The sequence below is a fragment of the Hemibagrus wyckioides genome, linkage group LG10 (assembly GCF_019097595.1).
Source record: "Hemibagrus wyckioides isolate EC202008001 linkage group LG10, SWU_Hwy_1.0, whole genome shotgun sequence".
Taxonomy (NCBI): domain Eukaryota; kingdom Metazoa; phylum Chordata; class Actinopteri; order Siluriformes; family Bagridae; genus Hemibagrus; species Hemibagrus wyckioides.
Window position 1 is genome coordinate 24,492,399 of NC_080719.1, and position 21,074 is coordinate 24,513,472.

The window sequence follows — 21,074 nt, forward strand, 5'->3', positions numbered from 1 at the left end:
ACACTTCCAAAACCATGTTGAGATGCAAGCCTTTGGTCTGAACTGTACATCATATCTGCACTATAATTGTATGGCACACAAAATCTACAATATAATAATCATACAACCCTATAGGATGGTTTCTGTATACAATAATATGTAATTTTGTAGATATTTTATGTGTTAGAGGTTTGTTCCTATGCTATAAATCTTTTATTGTATTCCAAAGTTACCCAGAACTATACTCATAACCATCATACCATCACAACAGTATACCTTCAAATCCCTAACGAATCCCTGATCCATAACAGCTTCCACAATTCTCGCTCCTGATCCAGATTGATCTGTTATATCAGCACAGTGTAGTAATACACCGATCGGGTATAACATTATGACCACTGACCGGTGAAGTGAATAAGACTGATGACCTCCTCATCATGGCACCTGTTAGTGGGTGGGATATATTAGGCAGCAGGTGAACATTTTGTCCTCAAAGTTGATGTTAGAAGCAGGAAAAATGGACAAGTGTAAGGATTTGAGCTTTGAGTTTGACGAAGGGCCAAATTGTGATGGCTAGACCACTGGATCAGAGCATCTCCAAAACTGCAGCTCTTGTGGGGTGTTCCCGGTCTGCAGTGGTCAGTATCTATCAAAAGTGGTCCAAGGAAGGAACAGTGGTGAACCGGAGACAGGGTCATGGACGGTCAAAGCTCATTGATACACGTGGGGAGCGAAGGCTGACCCGTGTGATCCGATCCAACAGACGAGCTACTGTTGCTCAAATTGCTGAAGAAGTTAATGCTGGTTCTGATAGAAAGGGGTCAGAATACACAGTGCAGGACGGGTCAGGGCTGTTTTGGCAGGGACCAACACAATATTTGGTCATAATGTTATGCCTGGTCAGTGTATACTCATATGAATATTTAATGCCTTATTCTTGTGACAAATCTTTATACATTATGTAGTACCTAGTGTGTTTATGAGTCATAGCTGCCATGTTGAGAGTCATGAGACGAAACACCTCAGCTTCCTCTTTCAACCCGATACAGCTGCATATAGACGCTTTCGCTATTGCTAAATGACGAGGAAGACAACAGGTTCATTCTTGATTCCACATCAGTAAGAACGAGTTAACTTTCTTTTCACGGAAGAAAAATGTTATGGTTTAGTTCTTTTGGTTTGATTTTCTTCCAGGTATTCTTCTTCTTAGGTTCACTGTGTGAGGGTGAAATCTCTTGCTTAAATGAAGATGGGCAGCCTGTTGACTGGTACATGGAGTTTACCTCTTTAAACTCTTTTCCTATAAGCTTTTGTTTCTGGCAGAGCTTTGGCATTTCTACCATTTCAACCATTTCTACCATTTCAAGGTTCATCATATACAAATTACCGAAATATAAACAGGGAAGTGTGGGAAGTGGAGTTGACTACATGTATTTGGATTCCTCATTACCTAACTGGCACATGAGTAAATATGTGGTGAATACCACTGACGGGGCATTAGGCAGGACGCTGAACCAGCTGTACCAAAGATATGAGGTATGACTGTATGAGTATAATAACTATATATTATATATATAGTTATATCCTGTATTTATCATATCTGTGCTGTTTTGGTCTGTTTTTCTGCCTCTGACAAGAATTATCAGGTTATTTCTATCCATCTGTACTATATTTTTCTAGTTTTCTATATATTAGCACTTTTTTCCTTTTAGATACAGAGAGAATTAAAAAATTCCCTGTTGGTTTCAAGGGCTAATCATTTTAAACACTTTAATTACACCTTGGAGATCGTTGGGAGTTTCTAAAATTATTATATTGCATTTATTCCTTATATTGTACTAATTATATGCAGTTTTTTTTGTTGTGATATACTGTATAGCATTAACTCTATCTTGTCTAATTATATATATATATACTCATTACACTAATGATGAATTGTTTTAATAGTCAAACAGTTCAGTATACATGCTGTACAATGATGCTCCGCCGGTGCTGAAGTATCAGACTAAGTATGGACACTCAAAAGGTAATACTGTATAGACATTTGTATAGATCAAGATCGATAGATTTAGATGTTTCAGATATCTGATATGATTTATTTGACACAGTATCAATTGTAGCTCCCCTCATGTGGGTTTAATTTTTATTTATTTTTAAAAATGATTTTTAACGATGACTGTCCAGTGCTTTGACACAGGGGAGTTCTAGTACAAAGAGCACAACTGATAAGTGCTGTTGACTGAGATTAACTTCCACTCCCCCACACCACACCCATCAAATATCAAAGTTTATCTACATCAGATCAGCCTGTGATTTATTAATATTAAAATTATTTTCTTTTCATATTGCCAGTGATCATGGATTTATCATCATCAGAATGGACATTAAGTCATGTAACTGTAATTGAGCGATGCTGTGAGTAACTTGTGTGTGTTGTTTGTGTTGTCCAGGGGCACTGCTTGTTGACCAGTTTCAAGGATTCTGGTTAACACACAGCATTCCTCACTTTCCACCTTTCCCCGAAATGGGTTTTGGCTACCCCTCCACTGGAAAACTGTACGGTCAGAGTATTCAGTGTACAACCTACAGTTACAAACACTTCCACAAAATATGTAAGCATACATATCAAGTAATGCATTTAGCCATGAATAGAGCTATATTAGCTATATAGAGCTATAAACCACTGGCACATTTTTTATCTTATATTTTGCAATGAACAGTATCAATACAATGTACATATAATTTACGCCACTCATTTTGAAAGATGATAAAAATACATTTTTTCTACTTTTTTAACCAGCACAGCAACTAGCCTATGTTAACCCATACACATACAACTGCTCAATACCATCAGCCTATTACACGGAAATGCCAGAAATGGCACATATCTGTGCTGGCAAAACTGTGACAGTGGTTCCCAGGAGAAGGCTTGAAAAGCTGATGTCAGTCAAGGGAGAGATTTTCCTGAGTTTTGCCAAATCACACATTTATGTTGATGGTAAGAGAGTGTCTAATGATTACACTGTACGAATATTTCTCCCATTGCTGTATATTTATTAGGTGTTTTTTTTTTTTGGATAGACAATGTCTACTTGGCAAATGTCACCCTGCAATATGTTTTTGATTATCCCAAAGTTCAACTGCTCTTGAGTAAATATTGACTTTGCTTGTGTTCGGGGCAGTGTCAGTTTTAGGATGTGCAGTTTATCACGTTTTCTGTACTGTTTCAAAATTCAGGTTTTTCCAATAAATACATACACCCTAACAGTGCTTGTGTCACCATTCTGTCTCAGTATATGTCCATAATGTAACTTCTCAAGTTGTTGTCACCTGATCTATGATCATTGCCTTCTGTGTATTCACTTTCTGTACCAGACATTTATACTGGCTGGATAGCGCAGACGCTGAAGGCAGACTTTCTAGTGGAATCATGGCAGCGGGACACCTTCCAGCTCCCCTCCAACTGCTCGCTTCCTTACCATGTGATGAACGTCAAGACGGTCCGTCTATTTGAGCTGGTGACTTTCAGGTCCTACGATGACCACTCCAAGTGGTGTGTCTCTTGGGACAATCAGAACCAGTGGACTTGTCTAGGGGACCTGAACAGAGAGAGCAGGCAGGCATGGAGAGGAGGTGGCCTCATCTGTACACAAAATTCAGTCATTTACAAAGCTTTCCGTTCAGCTGTGGCCTGGTATAAAAATTGTCAGTAGTGAGAACTCTGCTGTTATTTACATGAACATGTGCTACCATCATTAGCAGGTTTTTTTTGTTAGAAAACATCCGCTTTATTCCTAATTATTCCAGCACACATTGGGTGAAAGGCAGGGGTACACCCTGGACAGGTCACCAGTCCATCACAGGGCCACACATATAGACAGACAACCACGCACACTCACACTCACTCCTATGGGCAATTTAGAATTACCAATCAACCTAATGTACATGTTTTTGGACTGTGGGAGGAAACCGGAGTACCCGGAGTAAACCCACACAGGCACGGGGAGAACATGCAAACTCCACACAGAAAGACTCCTGTCTGTTCGAACTCAGGACCTTCTTGCTGTGAGGCAACAGTACTGACCACTAAGCCACCATGCTGCCCTTATAAAAATATATTCATTAGAAATCATTTGAATGGAAGGCATTCTGCAACTGGAGCAACCCATATGCAGTACACAGTCCCAATTATTAATGACCAACTGATCAGCAGAGAACTTACAGTGCCATGATCATGGACAGAGCTGTTTAAAGTGATTATAATGGTGTAATTCCAGCTTGGCCTGTCCAGCTACCAGATTCCAAAGCAAACCAAGCTGGTCAAACTGGTAGAGCAACTTTTCCAGCTGGAAAGTTACTGCACAGCTTCCTAATAACTAGTCTAGATTGATACATTAATAAGTCTGATTGGGTATTTTTTTCAGAAAGAGATATTGAAATATTATGACCACAACAAGCCTCATCTTATTTAAATAAATAAATAATTTTTTTTTTTTTGAGATTCTGGTCCAAGTTGACATGGTTGCATCATACAAGTCCTGCAGATATTTCTGTTGCACTTTCATGCTGTGAATCTCTAATTCTACTACATCCCAAAGGTGTTCTATTGGATTCATTGTCATGTCACTGAACCAGTTTGAGATGACTTTTGCTTGGAGACATGGCGTGCTATCATGGAAATAGTCATTAGAAGATGTAAAAGTAAATTGTTGCCATGAAGGAATGCAGACACGCCCAAAAAACATTCCCACAACATTACACCACCTCCATCAGCCTGGACTATTGACACAAGACAGGTTGGGTCTATTAGACCAGAGGTTTTCAAACCCTGGCTCGCGACACTCAGGTGGGTCGTGAGACTTAAAAAATGGGTCACCAGTATGATTTAAGGAAAATGTTTTACATTAATTGATGCAATTTTAATAATAATAAAACAACAGCTACAATAATAATAATAATTTTAAGTAGAAGCACACTTAAAATAAAAACATTAAAATAAATGCAAAATAAATACTAGACAAATGTTACCTGACCCTTGTACAAGCAAGCTCACAATGTCACTGATGCAGCCATTTTCTTTTCCCCACTGCGCTGATGTAGAGTTATATTAGTAGAGCTATATTAATGGCCTGTCTTTAATTTATTTTTTGCTGAATATGAGCAGGCCTAAGTCAAAAAGTACCATTTATGATTTTTTCATAAGGAAAAGAGGCCCTGAGACCGAGACCCCTTCAAATGAACCCTTTCTTATCTTGCTGACAAATTTTCTGTTCTAAATGAACTGAATCTAAAACTACAAGGAAGGGAGGACTCACAACCTTAAGCTACTATATGTTCCCGACAATGATGAAACACATTGAAGAAAATGATGTGTCCAAAGAAAAACAGTTGCTGACTTAATGCGCCTCACAAAACAGCAAAATGATCTTGGTTCTGGATTAGACTCTCCACCGAGTATCCGATGCAAAGCAAGCATTTGCATTGCCTTTTACAACTACCTGTATGTGTGAAACTGGATTGTCAGTTTTAACCAAAATGAAGACGAAAGAACAGAACAGAACGGAAAGAACTGTCTATCTGTCTATCTATCTATCTATCTATCTATCTATCTATCTATCTATCTATCTATCTATCTATCTATCTATCTATCTATCTATCTATCTATCTATCTATCTATCTATCTATCTCCCTGTCTATCTATCTATCTATCTATCTATCTATCTATCTATCTATCTATCTATCTATCTATCTATCTATCTATGTGACTTAATTGTATGTACATTTGTAAAATGTGGCTGTATATACACTACTCACAAAAAGTTAAGGATATTCAGCTTTTAGGTGAAATTTCAGGATGCACCTAAAATGCACTATAACCTTTCCAGGTGAACTTAATTTGACCTTCTCTACACTTTTGAATGCACATGTCCAACTGTTCAGTGTTTCAGTACTTTTTGCAGAACTTGCTGTTCTCTAACAAGGTGCTTAACGGCAAAATTCACAACTGGTGTTTGATCCATGAATTGACCAATAAATTTTCTGGTTCCATTAGAATTGGTATTTAAACAGTCCTCTTCATCATGCTGTTCACATTTTGACATCATGAGACCAAGACCACACCTAACAATTGATCAACAGTACCTCGCCATTGTGAGGCTTCAAACAGGATGTTCTCAGAGGGAAGTGGCCACTGAGCTTAGAGTGTCACAGAGTGTCATCAGCAGGTTGCGACAGAGATACAGAGAGACTGGAAGAGTCACAGAAAGGGATAGAAGTGGACGTCCTTTGGCCACATCCCACGTTGATGACCGCTTCATTGTGAACAGTGCCCTGCGGAACCGGAGGATGAACGCCACTCAACTCCAGACACATTTAAGGGAGGTGAGAGTAACCCAAGTGTCACGTCAGACCATTCAAAACTGTTTACATCAGCGTGGTCTGCGTGCTAGACGACCTGCAAGGGTACCTGACCACACCCCCAGGCACAGGCGTCGGGCCAGGGAGCATTTACGCTGGATGAGGGACCGGTGGCCTCAGTGCTGTTCTCTGATGAAAGTCAATTTACACTGAGCAGAAATGATGGCTGCCAACGATGTTGGAGACGTCAAGGAGAGCGCTATGCATCTGCCACTGTTGTCACCAGACGAGCCTTTGGTGGTGGTGGTGTTTCAGTCTGGGCAGGTGTGTCCACTCAATACAGAACTGCCCTACATCTTGTGAATGGTACAGTGACAAGCCAATACTACCTGAATAACATCATTAATCTAGTCATTGTGCCCCTGCATGAACAACACAGGCCAACACATTTCATCTTCATGGACGACAATGCTCCAGCTCATCAAGGTCGCATCATTAGGGAACGGCTACTGGAGGCTGGGGTACCTCAAATGGAGTGGCCTGCACTTTCTCCAGACCTGAATCCCACAGAAAACCTCTGGGATCAGCCGAGTCGCCGTGTAGAGGCTCGTAACCCTGCACCCCAGAACCTCAATGACCTGAGGGCCGCCCTTCAAGAAGAGTGGAATGCCATGCCTCAGCAGACAATAAGTCGACTCGTGAACAGCATGAGACGTCGTGGTCAAGCTGTAATTGATGGTCAAGGGCACGTGACAAATTATTGAGACACTGAGATTTTTTGTTGTGGTATACCCACCACTGTTGTTGGCTTTTGTTTCAATAAATTGTTTGAGATGAAGAAATCACCATTGCATGCTTCTACTTAAATGCCCTACTTTCATGATATAATATCACTGTAGTGTGAACTTTTTCCATTTTCCATAAATTTCACCCAAAAGCCAAATATCCTTAAGCTCCTGGCCCACATGATTATCTGATTAGCTCTCTGCATGAAAGGTGTTTATAATAAAGTGTTTGGTGAATTTTAGTCGACGTTTATTTCTGCCTACACCCTGACATTAGGGGGCGCGAGCTGCAACACACACCAACGAAAACACTTCCGGTAAACCCGGAAACAGGCAAAGCTTTCAGTAAACACACGTGCGTTCGCAGAGGACTCAGAATAACAGCTACAACATGGATTTCGTTGAGGTTCCCGTGTCTGAAGATTTGCCCAGCTCTAAAGGTAAAGTTAAAAAACAAAAGAAGCAAAAGGAAATTCGCGAGAAAGCGGCTGAAAATGTGGAGACAGAACCGGAACCCGCAGAAGCTCCAGGCTGCTCGCTCCCTCCGACTTTCAGCCTGAAGGAGATCAAGAATAAACAGCGGAGACATCTTATGTTCATGAAGCTCAAGCAAGAGAAAAGACAGGTAAATTAAACTAAATCTACTGTCCGGCAGAGTAAAAGTGAATGATAAATGCCATGTGGGAAATAGAAGTAGATCCGGATGCGGTACACACAAGTAGCTGAGAGAATTATTTTCATTATTTGTTTAATTCCATGCTTTTCCATGTGCCCGGTGATTTTTCTGCCCCAGGATTTCTGTGTCCAGTTTTTTGTTTAAAGGGCAAACACTCTTTAGTGACTGTATGTTTTCTTGGTAGAATAATAATAAGAATAAAAGCTTAACTGTCACGCGCACTACACACATATATACTACAGGACAGTTTAGTATTATTATTATTATTATTACATATCCCAACTTGTTAGGAAGCTGGGGTAAGAGTGCACAGATCAGTCATCCCCAAACTGTTCCCACAAAGAGCATGAAATTGTCCAAAATGTCTTGGTATGGAACTGGAACTAAGGGGCCGAGCCCAACCCCTGAAAAACAACACCTGATCTGGAGGGGTGTCCCAAAACTTTTGGCAATATAGTGTGTTAAAAGGCCTTTTCATGCAGCATACACTATATTGCCAAAAGTATTCGCTCACCCATCCAAATAATCAGAATCAGGTGTTCCAATCACTTCCATGGCCACAGGTGTATAAAATCAAGCACCTAGGCATGCAGACTGTTTTTACAAACATTTGTGAAAGAATGGGTCGCTCTCAGGAGCTCAGTGAATTCCAGCGTGGAACTGTGATAGGATGCCACCTGTGCAACAAATCCAGTCGTGAAATTTCCTCGCTCCTAAATATTCCACAGTCAACTGTCAGCTGTATTATAAGAACGTGGAAGTGTTTGGGAACGACAGCAACTCAGCCACGAAGTGGTAGGCCACGTAAACTGACGGAGCGGGGTCAGCGGATGCTGAGGCGCATAGTGCGAAGAGGTCGCCAACTTTCTGCAGAGTCAATCGCTACAGACCTCCAAACTTCATGTGGCCTTCAGATTAGCTCAAGAACAGTGCGCAGAGAGCTTCATGGAATGGGTTTCCATGGCCGAGCAGCTGCATCCAAGCCATACATCACCAAGTGCAATGCAAAGCGTGGGATGCAGTGGTGTAAAGCACGCCGCCACTGGACTCTAGAGCAGTGGAGACGCGTTCTCTGGAGTGACGAATCGCGCTTCTCCATCTGGCAATCTGATGGACGAGTCTGGGTTTGGCGGTTGCCAGGAGAACGGTACTTGTCTGACTGCATTGTGCCAAGTGTAAAGTTTGGTGGAGGGGGGATTATGGTGTGGGGTTGTTTTTCAGGAGCTGGGCTTGGCCCCTTAGTTCCAGTGAAAGGAACTCTGAATGCTTCAGCATACCAAGACATTTTGGACAATTCCATGCTCCCAACTTTGTGGGAACAGTTTGGAGCTGGCCCCTTCCTCTTCCAACATGACTGTGCACCAGTGACCAAAGCAAGGTCCATAAAGACATGGATGACAGAGTCTGGTGTGGAGGAACTTGACTGGCCTGCACAGAGTCCTGACCTCAACCTGATAGAACACCTTTGGGATGAATTAGAGCGGAGACTGAGAGCCAGGCCTTCTCGTCCAACATCAGTGTGTGACCTCACAAATGTGCTTCTGGAAGAATGGTCAAAAATTCCCATAAACACACTCCTAAACCTTGTGGACAGCCTTCCCAGAAGAGTTGAAGCTGTTATAGCTGCAAAGGGTGGACCGACGTCATACTGAACCCTATGGATTAGGAATGGGATGTCACTTAAGTTCATATGCGAGTCAAGGCAGGTGAGCGAATACTTTTGGCAATATAGTGTATGTGTAATACAAATGTGATGTATAAATATTTTCATGTTAGAAAAGGACAAATTTCATCTTTAACAGAAAAAGATTTTGATTTGATTTGGAGGGGTGTCCCAAAACCTTTGGCAATGTAGGGACAGAACTGTGATGGAGACTAGATGGCAGGACTGAAAGCTAAGTCACAGGGCTGTCTGGATCAAGTGTTAGTGTAGCCAGTGATTGACTGTTTTCCTTTCATTAATCCTGTTTTTTTGTGTTTTAATCCTGATTATAAATACTCAACGTAAAAAATGATCAGGGCTCTTCCTTTTTTATTTCTGCGTGGAGAGCTTTAGTCCTGTTACGCAGCAGCACAAATAGGTTTTGTACCTTTTTACTCTAGTGTGCAATTTTTCTTAAAATGTCCACATCAGCAGTGCTGGGGCTTGAACCTAGAGCCTTATTATTAAGGGCCCAAACATCAAAGGTGCTCAGCACCCTTTAGTGATTATATGATTATTATATTATTATCATTGTTATATATTTTTCAGAATCAGCTTTATTGCCCAGTACTGTGGGGTTTTCATCTACAAGGAATTTGCCTTGGTGTATAGTAATGTAAAGCAAATGTGAAAAACTATAAGAATAAACATCTAAAAAAAAGTCTAAGAATTTTAAGCAAAAGGAAACATTAACTGTATAATTATGCTGTATAATAGTCTATAAAATAAACCAAATGCTTCATTCAGTGCCGATGGAAACACTAGCTGTACATTAGTGGACTAGTGCAAATGCTTTTAGCCGAATAACTGATATTGTCCCAGGGAACTTTAGAGTACTTTAGGACAATGTCAGTGCTCACTAAGTTTGTAAAATCACACATAATTGCTGAACTGTTGAAATGTCTTCTTTCACTGTAAAGGCGTGGGGACAGAAGTTGCTTGGCCTCTTAATTGCTGCTGGCAGCTATTTAAAAAAATGTTCAGTGTGAAACCAATCCAAATAAAAAATGAATCAAAAGTACAACTTTTCCTCAGTTAATTGACTTAAGTGTGTAATAGTGGGCTGTTAATTTTTCAGCTCCTGGAATTCTGCATTTAATCATCAGCAATTTCTCAGCTCACGAATGCATTTCACTTACTTGTTCAGTTGCTCAGCTATTCAGGGCTGTTTCTCTCTTAAAAATAATTTCCTTCTTTGTTTGCTAATAAGCACTTCTTACGTTCTTAGTTCCAGTCCTTGCGATCGCAAGCACATCACTTCAAGATAACCTTAAGTAAACCTAACCAACGTACAGCTGCAATCCAACATAAATGAGAGATACAGCCGTGTCTGATGTTTTATATACCTGCTGAATGAAACTGGTGTAACATGTTTGCTGGTGGAAAAAAAAGTCAACGCCCCTCTAAACCAGAGGAAAAAGAACTAGGAGACCTGAACGAGACATGTTTCACTCAAGTCACATGGTTCCCTGAATTCTAAGGCTCTATGTGGCACATTTGTAGCGGTAAATAAAATAATGATCTAATTATGTCTGCTGTTGTCTGTGCTTCATCTCTGTCTTGAACATTTTAGAGACATCCTGTATCAGATCACAAGCCAAATTGTGTGTGTTTTTTTTTTGCTGTGGTATGTAATGGATCAAAAACTCAATACAACTGAGAAAAGTACACATGGCTAGCAAGATTTTGGACATCTTTATACAAATTGACCGCATTTACTGCTCTCTTCCTAATACTGGCTGCTTTCCCTGTGTGATCTTTGCAGGCACAGCAAGGTTAGAAAGTAACCTAAATTAATATCTAATATATATAATAAATGTGTGTATATAGAATTATGTATTTAATGCAGACATATCAAAGTTGTCATGTTATTGTCATAAAAAACAATTTTTTCCCACTTATAAGTCACATATAATTTGAAAAACCCACTTTCATGATTAAAAAGTACGTGTTACATACACTATATTGCCAATAGTTTGAGACGTCTGCCTTTACATGCAAATGAACTTTAATGACATGCCATTAATCCGTAGGGTCTAATATGGAGTTGCCCCGCCCTTTGCAGCTATAACAGCGTCAACTCTTCTGGGAAGGCTTTCCACAAGGTTGAGGAGTGTTTGGTCATCCCCAAACTGTTCCCACAAAGAAATTGTCCAAAATGTCTTGGTATGAAGCTGAAGCATTAAGAGGTCCTTTCACTTCCAACCCCTGAAAAACAACCCCCTCACCAAACTTTACACTTGGAACAATGCAGTCAGGCAAGTAGCATTCTCCTGGCAACCGCCAAACCCAAACTCGTCCATCGGATTACAGAGAAGTTGTTCCAGTTGCTTCCACTTTGTTATATTACCACTAACAGCTGACCGTGGAATATTTAGTAGTGAGGAAATTTCACAAATGGACTTATTGCACAGGTGGCAGCCTATCAGATAGATAGATAGATAGATAGATAGATAGATAGATAGATAGATAGATAGATAGATAGATAGATAGATAGATAGATAGATAGATAGATAGATAGATAGATAGATAGATAGATAGATAGATAGATAGATAGATAGATAGATAGATAGATAGATAGATAGATATTTTTTTATAACTTTATTGATCCTGAAGGAAATTCCAGATATCCAGCAGCAACAGAGACAGTAACACAAAGACAGGTTGTAAATTGCACACTGTATATCTTACAAATAGTCAGTATACACAGGGTAATGTGATCAACTGACCAGAAGTTACTACTGCATCGTTAAGAACAAAAACTACAAGATATATAAGAAGCAAATAAACACAGCATATAAATCACAGTTTAAAAAGGATGGGCCATGAATAAGAGAAATGAGGTTAATTGCAGTGCAGCCCTTGATGTGCAATTTTATATGTAACAAGTGACAATGCAAATGGTATTAATTGTTCAAATACCTATGTAATTGTGCAAAGAGCAGCATGAAAGTGACCAAGAAATGGAGTCTGTTTGTAATGGCAAGATATGCAATAGTGAGAGTACCTGAGCAGACCCTGATTCTGAACGGATGAGAGAGTTATACATGTAACACCGTGATGTCTATATAGCCTTAGCCTAGATCTTCCAGTCCACATTACTGTGTCCCTGTAGAGAGGTGTTGAAGAGCCGAATGGATTTCCGAAGTCTGTTCGTTGAGCAGCTTTGCGACAGAAGTCTTCCACTGAACACACTCCTTTGTTTGCAGAAAACTATGTGCAGTGGGTGGTCGGGTTGGCCATGATAGACAGCATTTTGTTTAGGTCCATCATGATACCACGCTTGAATTCACTAAGCTCCTGAGAGCAACCCATTCTTTCACAAATGTTTGTAGAAGCAGTCTGCATGCCTAGGTGCTGGATTTTATACACTTGTGGTCATGGAAGTGATTGGAACATTAGAATTCAATGATTTGGAGGGGTGTCCCAAAACTTTTGCCAGTATAGTGTATGTAACTGTGGTTCAGTGAACCCTAGATAACTGCCAAAGGTATGGAGAGAATCACCTGCAACACATTCTTCAACCTTCTAATGGAGTCCCACTAGGTTGCTGCAGGTTCTGCATAATGGGGGACCTGTTGATTATCTTGTGTTCATTCAGCCAAAATTACATATGCAGCTTAGTCTTGTGACATACTTTATCCAGAGGATTCTCACCATCCCTGTGCATGATAATGTCACGAGGAACTTGACTAACCTTAGAAGTGAATTATGGGTCTTTGTCATGCAATACTGGGAGGTCACTAGATTATAACGCAACAGTGGTTGATTATGACTTTGGGAAGAAACCATCCAGAGTGCTGCTTCAGTATAGATGGAACTGCCTTGGAGTTCTATTAGGAAGGCCAGTACAAGCAGTAAAATGACTAAAAAAAATGTTTGTTGATGTGCTAATGCTGTAAGAACTCAACGGAAAATCATCAGTGCATGTGTATTAGGTGCTCTGAATATTGCACCTCATCGAGTAAAACAATCATTGATACGATCCGGCAGCAGGCATGTGGCCGAGGGCAACCTCGGTAGAAAAGGTGTACCCCTTGTAACCTGGGTATGTTGTACCAAATGTGCACAACCTTCTTTAATATTCTCTATACAGTCTTTACCCTATGTCTCAGGAAGGGGGTTCTGTGGAAACCCGGTCAACATGAACACTTCAAATAAGGGCCCTGTTCACACATCCAGCACAATAAGCCACAAGTGGATTATCAAGATCTACTTACACTTAAAAAAAAAAAAAAAAAAAAAGCCAATATTCTATCTAATGCTAAGCATAAATGCAAAACAAGCTGCTTATATTTGAAAATCATTCTGCACTCATGCTGATGCTCAAGACTCATGCTGTCATAGACTATTTTAAAGCTTAACATCAACTACTGAAAAATGAGTTTTACTAAATTAATAATGTCATGCACGATTTCTCACTGATGCAATGAAAAATACGCCATTTTATTAAAAAGCATTTCATTAACTAAGTTCGCCAAGGTGCTAACATTCTCATGTTACATTTACGGAATTTAGCAGACGCCCTTATCTAGAGTGACTTACATTATTTGGTGAAGGTTAAGTATCTTGCTCAGGGGCCCAGCAGTGTCAGTTTGGTGGACCTGGGAGTTGAACTCTCAACCTTCTGATCAGTAATCCAACACCTAAACCACTAAGCTACAATACACTTGCTGTACACATGTACACATGCACACATGTACACATGTACGAATAGAGACTAGAGAGAGAAATTTGGTTGCGATGATAAAGTATTGATCATTGATTGATTGGTCATCTGTTGGGAGTGGTAATAAGTAGGTGGCTGGTATACAGCAGGTTTAATGAATATAATATCCAAAATATTATCTAAGCCTCATGAAAATCAACCCTGATCAAAGCTAACTTGATTTTTATCAAAACAAACAAATGCAAACATGGCAACATTTCTGAATAGACTGTCTTTATTGATGTTGGGGATGCATTGCTGTTCACATGCAAAGTAGCCACTTGTATCTCAGATGCATCTCTGAATGTGTTGCATTTGCATTTACACTTCTGGCATTTTGGCAGACGCCCTTATCCACAGAGGCTTACAATTTATCTCTTTTTATACAATTGAGGGTTAAGGGCTTTGCTCAGGGGCTCAGCAGTGGTGGCTTGGTGGACCTGGGATTTGAACTCACACTTTAACCACTAAGCTCCCACATCCCACTGTGTTGAGAGTCAACAGATCTCCAAATCGCAGCTTGAGCCCATTTACATCATTTAGCATTGTCCACAGGCTAGAAATGACACCATTAAACATGAAAACATCTAGAGACTCAGCTCAAACCATTGAGTCTGAAACTGGGACTGCATTGCATGGAAGATCATGTCCATCAGTTATCATAATCATATCATATAACCACCATCAGTGTGCTTAATGCAATGTAGTTTAATGAATTCAACTAATATTATATTTTCCTCCACCTCAGCAAAAATTGCAGTTGAGAAAGAAAAGAAAAAAGGAGAGAGAAGCCCTCGGTGATAAGGTATGTGAATGTTTATCAGATGTTGATCTTCAAACACTTATGCAGGTGAATCATATTTTCCATTTGATGTCACAGACAGCAAATGCAAATAATCACATTTTTTTTTTAATGTGAACATGCAGGCTCCGCCGAAAGAAGTTCCAAAGACGATTGAAAACCAGAGAATATACGATGAGACAACGGTAGACCCCGAGGATGAGGAGGTATGAATATGACTCCAGAGATGGATATGAGTAAAAATTGATAGTGTGTTTGTATGTGTGTGTATTTTTTTGTTAAATGTTGTTCATTTAATGAACATGTTCACGTCCACAGGTGGCTTTTGACGAGGGGACAGATGAGTTCTCAGCATACTTCAACAAATTGATAAACCCTAAAGTTCTCATCACCACCTCAGACAGACCAAGAGGGGTAAGCTCATTAGTGCTGTTACTGTTTTATACATCGATCAGCCCTAAAACTCTGAGCACTGACCGGTGAAGTGAATAAGACTGATGATCTCCTCATCATGGCACCTGTTAGTGGGTGGGATATATTAGGCAGCAAGTGAACATTTTGTCCTCAAAGTTAATGGTTGAAACAGGAAAAATGGACAAGCGTAAGGATTTGAGTGAGTTTGACCAAATTGTGATGGCTAGACCACTGGATCAGAGCATCTCCAAAACTGCAGCTCTTGTGGGGTGTTCCCGGTCTGCAGTGGTCAGTATCTATCAAAAGTGGTCCAAGGAAGGAACATGGTGAACCGGTGACAGGGTCATGGGCGGACAAGGAGCATTGATGCCAGTGGGGAGAGAAGGCTGACCCGTGTGATCCGATCCAACAGACGAGCTACTGTTGATCAAATTGCTGAAGAAGTTAATGCTGGTTCTGATAGAATGGTGTCAGGATACACAGTGCAGGACGGGTCAGGGCTGTTCGGGTGGACCAACACAATATTAGGCAGGTGGTCATAATGCTATGCCTGTTCAGCGTATAATACTGAGTGCATTTGATGCATTCATATACCCTACTAATACTGGGTAGGACCCATTTTGCTCCCAGAACAATCTCCGTGTTATGATCCAGTGCAGGCTGCACATAAAAACATATTTTTATAATAATGCATTGTTTGCATGTTTGGGAAACAGATGTCATGTGTTGTAATAATGCATATCTTCCCTGCTATTTATTTCAGAGAACTGTCCGGTTTTGTGAGCAGCTAGCCACAGTCATACCGAATGCATATGTGTACTATAGAAGAGGTCTTGCTCTGAAGAGGATCATTCCTCAGTGCATATCACGAGACTTCACCTACCTCATTGTCATCAATGAGGACAGAAAAGTGCCGAGTATCCTTTATCTGGGGGAATTATCTGATCAGGTTAACTGGTTTCTTGCTTTCAGTGAGTAGGACTACAGATGTTCCTAATACAATACACGCATGGACAAAATTGTCGATACCTTTCCATTAAAGAAAGAAAAACCCACTATGGTCGCTGAAATAAGTTGAAACTGAAAGAAGTATTAATAACTAAAAATTTACTGAAAAGTAACCAATGAAAATCAGACATTGCTTTTGAATTCAACAGAAATATTTACAAACTAATGAAACTGGACTGGACAAACATGATGGTACCTCTAGAACAGATTGAAAATAATTTGACCACAGAGACAATTTGTGTCCTGTCATTGTGGCTGCAAGAGGAAAACTGATGACAAAATGAAGAGACAGATAATATGAACCAAAGAGCCCAGAACAACTTCCAAAGAGATTAGAGGTGAACTCCAAGGTCAAGTTACATCAGTGTCAGGTCACACCGTCCAGCACTGTTTGAGCCAAATAGGCAACGACCGAGGAAGGACTCCATTGTTAAAAGCAAATCAGACTGGAATTTGCCAAAATGCATATTGACAAGCAAAAAGCTTCTGCATACAAAGAAAAGAAGACTCTACCTGCTGTGAAACATGGAGGAGGCTCGGTGATGTTCTGGGACTGCTTTGCTGCATCTCACCTTTAATCTGTGGAGGGTACGATGAAATCTCAAGACTCTCAAAGTATTCTGAATTGAAAGGTGCTGCCCAGCTTGTTCTGTCACAGGTCATGGGTCCTCCAACAGGATAATGACCCAAAATACACACCCAAGAATGGCTAAGAACAAAACATTGGACTATTCTGATGTGTCCTCCTATGAGCCTTGATCTAAATCCTACTGAACATCCTATTGTGGAAAAAGCTGAAACCTGCAGTCTGGAGAAGACATTCTTCAAACCTGAGACAGCTGGAGCAGTGTGCTCACGAGGAGTGGTCCAAAATACCTGTGGACAGGTGCAGAAGTCTCACTGAGAGTTACAGAAATGGCTTGATTGCAGTTCTACAAAATATTAAGTTAAGGGTACCATCATGTTTGTCTAGGCCAGTTACATTATTTATTTTTTTTATTTTAAAATGCTTCTGTTGAACCACGTTTCAAAAGCAATGTCTGATTTTCATTAGTCAATTCTCAGTAAATGTTTATTTATTATTACTTTTTTGTCAGTCTCAGGTTATTTCAGTGTCCATTGTGGGTTTTTCTTTCTGTCATGGAAGGGTACCATTTTTGTCCGTGTGTGTATTTGGTGATTATAATGTGTCGTGGTGTTGACTACCTACATGTTAAATAAGAGAGAATGTTTTTATTATATTCTGAAGAAGCATGGCTTACTTTTTTTAATTTTAAGTTTATTTTTAATTTTAGTTGATGTTTGCTAATTTGGGATACATCCATTGATCTGTTGTATTTAGGACTTCAGTGGCGTGTTAAAACATTTCTTTTTTCCAAACTACGAAACATGCTGCAAATCATATTTTAATAAGAATTTTTTTGTGTATATAGAGACGTGTAAGTCAAATGAACTACATACTGAGATGTTGGACTAAGTAACATTCTGTATTTAATTTTTTTACTGAAATAAGGGTTTAGACAAGTTGTACATTTTTCCCAGTTCATGTTTTTTTTTAACCTACATATTTCCTTAACCTGAAATTGTCAAAGACGGTATGATTCTCTGTCACCTTCCTGAAGGACCAACTGCACATTTTAAAGTCAGCAGTGTTCGACTGCGAAAAGAGATGAAGGTTTGTTACACTTTCTAACTTTTGTGCCAAAGTATATCCACTGTTATTGATGAGTGAATAAATATAAGTTTGTCAAAACAATCCTCTTATTTTTCAAGACTTCTCACTTAAACAGTCTTGTAGTGGTAATGTTTTATGCTGTAGCAGTGTGATCCTGTGTATTCACTATTGCAGTTTTGACTCTTTGTTTATTATCCAGAGAAGAGGAAAGGACCCCACAGAACACTACCCAGAGGTCATTCTGAATAACTTCACCACCAGACTGGGCCACAGCATCGGCCGAATGTTTGCTGCGTTATTTCCTCAGGATCCGCAGTTTGTTGGTCGACAGGTTGCCACTTTCCACAACCAGCGAGACTTCATCTTCTTCAGGTTTCACAGGTAAAGAAACCGCTTGCTGCTGATGAACAACAGTGTGGATGTATGGATAAACGAGTTCATGTTCCTCTTTAAAGGTTGTTTATTTTACAGAGAAGAATTAAGATGTATTGACTTTGAAAACTTACTTCACAGTGATCAGAGGAAAAAGTGACTGAAAGCAGCAGAAAGTTCAATCATGCAAAATTCTAACAGTACAAATTAATAGATGGATAGATTTTAAATATGTTGTTTATTTATTAAATTGTGCTAAGGAGAAGTATTGAAGTGCCACTAATTGTAGCAGTCATATCTGGGTAGTTTTCTTGATAGAAGTTTTCAAATCTTTTCGGTTCTAAACAAACCCTTTGGATTTTCTTTTTCCGTTAAAAGTTAAATTATTTTTCCGATATGAAATCTGTTCTTTTCTATTATACATATGCTGCATGAAAAGGCCTTTTCATGCATTTATATTGCCAAAAGTTTTGGGACACCCCTCCAAATCATTGAATTCCTGGGTTGGACTCGGCCCCTTAGTTCCAGTGAAAGGAACTCTTTCAGCTTCATACCAAGACATTTTGGACAATTTCATGCTTTGTGGGAACAGTTTGGGGATGACCCCTTCCTATCCAGTGCACAAAGAAAGGTCCATAAAGACCTTGACATAAAGACAGTCCTGACCTCAACCCCATAGAACACCTTTGGGATGAATTAGAGTGGAGACTGTGAGCCAGACCTTCTCGTCCAACATCAGTGCCTGACCTCACAAATGCACTTCTAGAGGAACGGTCAAAAATTCCCATAAACACACTCCTAAACCTTGTGGAAAGCCTTCCCAGAAGAGTTGAAGCTGTTATAGCTGCAAAGGGCGGGACAACTCCATATTACATTCATGTGCATGGAAAGGCAGATGTCCCAGTTTTGGCCTGGCTTGGAGCATTTGCTCTTTGGGGTATTTTATATAGAAACTGTATATATATTTTTTTAAATAAGGTGCTGTATATTAATTTATTAATAGTTAATTAGTCTATTTCCATGTAAACTGTTAGCAAAGGACTAAATATTCATGTGTATGTTGCAAGCTTGTTTGGTTTTTCATTTCTCATTAGAATGAAATGTACACATCACACATTATAACATGACCTTTTTTGTGTCTCATGCAGGTACATCTTCAAAAATGAGAAGAAAGTGGGTATTCAGGAACTAGGGCCCCGATTCACTCTTAAGCTGCGCTCTCTGCAGAAAGGGACATTTGACTCCAAGTTTGGGGAGTATGAATGGGTTCACAAGGTCAGTTTTGAGGCTTTGTGGAAGCATAAATGTGTTTCTTGTGTCATATTTTGCTAAGAATCATATTTTTTCAAAGCTTTAAGTTAAAAAATCCCGGCTATTTGTGTTTCAGCGCCATGAAATGGACACCAGCAGAAGAAAATTCCATCTCTGAAGACACAGAGGAATAAACTGTCCCCGTGATGAGATGATGATAATGATGATGATCATATTTAAAGTACAACCAACTTGTTATTGTTAAAAATGCATCTATATCAGTTTATGCAATTCTGAGAATCAGTCCAGATTGACTCGATGAATTAAAAGAAGGTTCTCCGATTCAACAGCAAAATGAGTCTCAGATGTATCTGGTCACTTGTGCAAACACTTACTGTCCACTTTATTAGGAAGACTTTACGAATTCATTGTGACATGATACATTATCATGTTCTAAGTAGCCATTAGAAGATAGTGGCACGTGGTCAGCAACATAAACAGAAACAGCCTTTATTTGTCACATATACATTACAGCACAGTGAAATTCTTTCTTCGCATATCCCATCCTTGGAGGTTGGGGTCAGAGTGCAGGGTCAGCCATGATACGGCGCCCCTGGAGCAGAGAGGGTTAATTACTCGCCTCCACCAGCCAGGGCTGTTGAAACAAAAAGGGTTGTGTCATTGTTTTCATGTTGTTGGTGCCAAATTGTGACCCTATGTTCCTAAGCAGAAATCGAGATTCATCAGATCGTCTGCAGAACTGTTTACTGGATGTTTTTTCTTTTTTGCCTCGTATTCTGAGTGAACTCTAAAGACTGTTGGGTGTGAAAATTCAAGAAGATCAGCAGTTATGGAAATAATGAAACCAGTCCGCCTGGCACCAATAATCATGCCTCTGTAAAAATCACTGAGATTCCTCTGACATTCTGATTATTAATGATGTCCTGTATCTTCTGCCATCTGAGTTCAGCATTGCACTGCTGCCATCTGATGGCTGATTCGATAAGTGCATGAATGAGTTCCTAATAAAGTGTTTTTGTGAGTGTGTATTATGTGTTGACCATCTACATGAGAATGATTTTATTATATTCTGAAGCATGGCTTACTTTTTTGTCACAACTAAACAAAAACCAAGTGTATGGGACACATGCATTCATCCATTTAGGACTTCATCGACATGTTTTATTTGTAGTATAAATATTTATGGTGTCAAAAAGCTAATTTCAATAATAGCGTTAAACAAAATCTCAAAACTCTTCAGCAATATATTCTAATATTGTGGATGTACTGTAGAATAAACAAAATTAGAAAAAAAGTTGAACCACATCTTAAAATGTTGGCCTAG

General features: G+C 39.7%; 2 protein-coding genes across 3 annotated transcripts; both read left to right on the plus strand.

The window, feature by feature from the left end:
- The first annotated feature begins 1,007 nt into the window (after nucleotides 1–1,007).
- Nucleotides 1,008–7,314, plus strand: dnase2b (deoxyribonuclease II beta). Of its 2 annotated transcripts, XM_058401255.1 has the most exons (7): nucleotides 1,008–1,076; nucleotides 1,174–1,247; nucleotides 1,347–1,515; nucleotides 1,927–2,005; nucleotides 2,430–2,591; nucleotides 2,780–2,977; nucleotides 3,355–7,314. In XM_058401255.1, the coding sequence occupies exons 3-7, from the start codon at nucleotides 1,408–1,410 to the stop codon at nucleotides 3,690–3,692; spliced, it is 885 nt and encodes a 294-aa protein (XP_058257238.1). In that variant the 5' UTR covers nucleotides 1,008–1,076; nucleotides 1,174–1,247; nucleotides 1,347–1,407; the 3' UTR covers nucleotides 3,693–7,314. The 2 variants fall into 2 exon arrangements, with proteins under 2 accessions (XP_058257238.1, XP_058257237.1); XM_058401254.1 differs by having other exon boundaries at nucleotides 1,029–1,247; nucleotides 3,355–7,313.
- A 127-nt stretch (nucleotides 7,315–7,441) lies between these two features.
- rpf1 (ribosome production factor 1 homolog) lies at nucleotides 7,442–20,776 on the plus strand. Its single transcript, XM_058401609.1, has 9 exons — nucleotides 7,442–7,746; nucleotides 14,956–15,012; nucleotides 15,135–15,215; nucleotides 15,328–15,423; nucleotides 16,187–16,340; nucleotides 18,024–18,106; nucleotides 18,306–18,487; nucleotides 19,627–19,753; nucleotides 19,866–20,776. The coding sequence occupies exons 1-9, from the start codon at nucleotides 7,513–7,515 to the stop codon at nucleotides 19,905–19,907; spliced, it is 1,056 nt and encodes a 351-aa protein (XP_058257592.1). The 5' UTR covers nucleotides 7,442–7,512; the 3' UTR covers nucleotides 19,908–20,776.
- The last annotated feature ends 298 nt before the right edge of the window (nucleotides 20,777–21,074 follow it).

What these genes read in the sequence shown, in the direction of transcription:
- dnase2b (XM_058401254.1), top strand. Translation starts at nt 1,135, where the DNA reads ATGTTATGGTTTAGTTCTTTTGGTTTGATTTTCTTCCAGGTATTCTTC. An exon ending in GATGGGCAGCCTGTTGACTG is followed by an intron (nt 1,248 to 1,346) that starts GTACATGGAGTT and finishes TACCATTTCAAG; the next exon opens with GTTCATCATATACAAATTAC. An exon ending in CAAACACTTCCACAAAATAT is followed by an intron (nt 2,592 to 2,779) that starts GTAAGCATACAT and finishes TTTTTTAACCAG; the next exon opens with CACAGCAACTAGCCTATGTT.
- rpf1 (XM_058401609.1), top strand. Translation starts at nt 7,513, where the DNA reads ATGGATTTCGTTGAGGTTCCCGTGTCTGAAGATTTGCCCAGCTCTAAA. An exon ending in TCAAGCAAGAGAAAAGACAG is followed by an intron (nt 7,747 to 14,955) that starts GTAAATTAAACT and finishes CCTCCACCTCAG; the next exon opens with CAAAAATTGCAGTTGAGAAA. An exon ending in CCTCAGACAGACCAAGAGGG is followed by an intron (nt 15,424 to 16,186) that starts GTAAGCTCATTA and finishes TATTTATTTCAG; the next exon opens with AGAACTGTCCGGTTTTGTGA.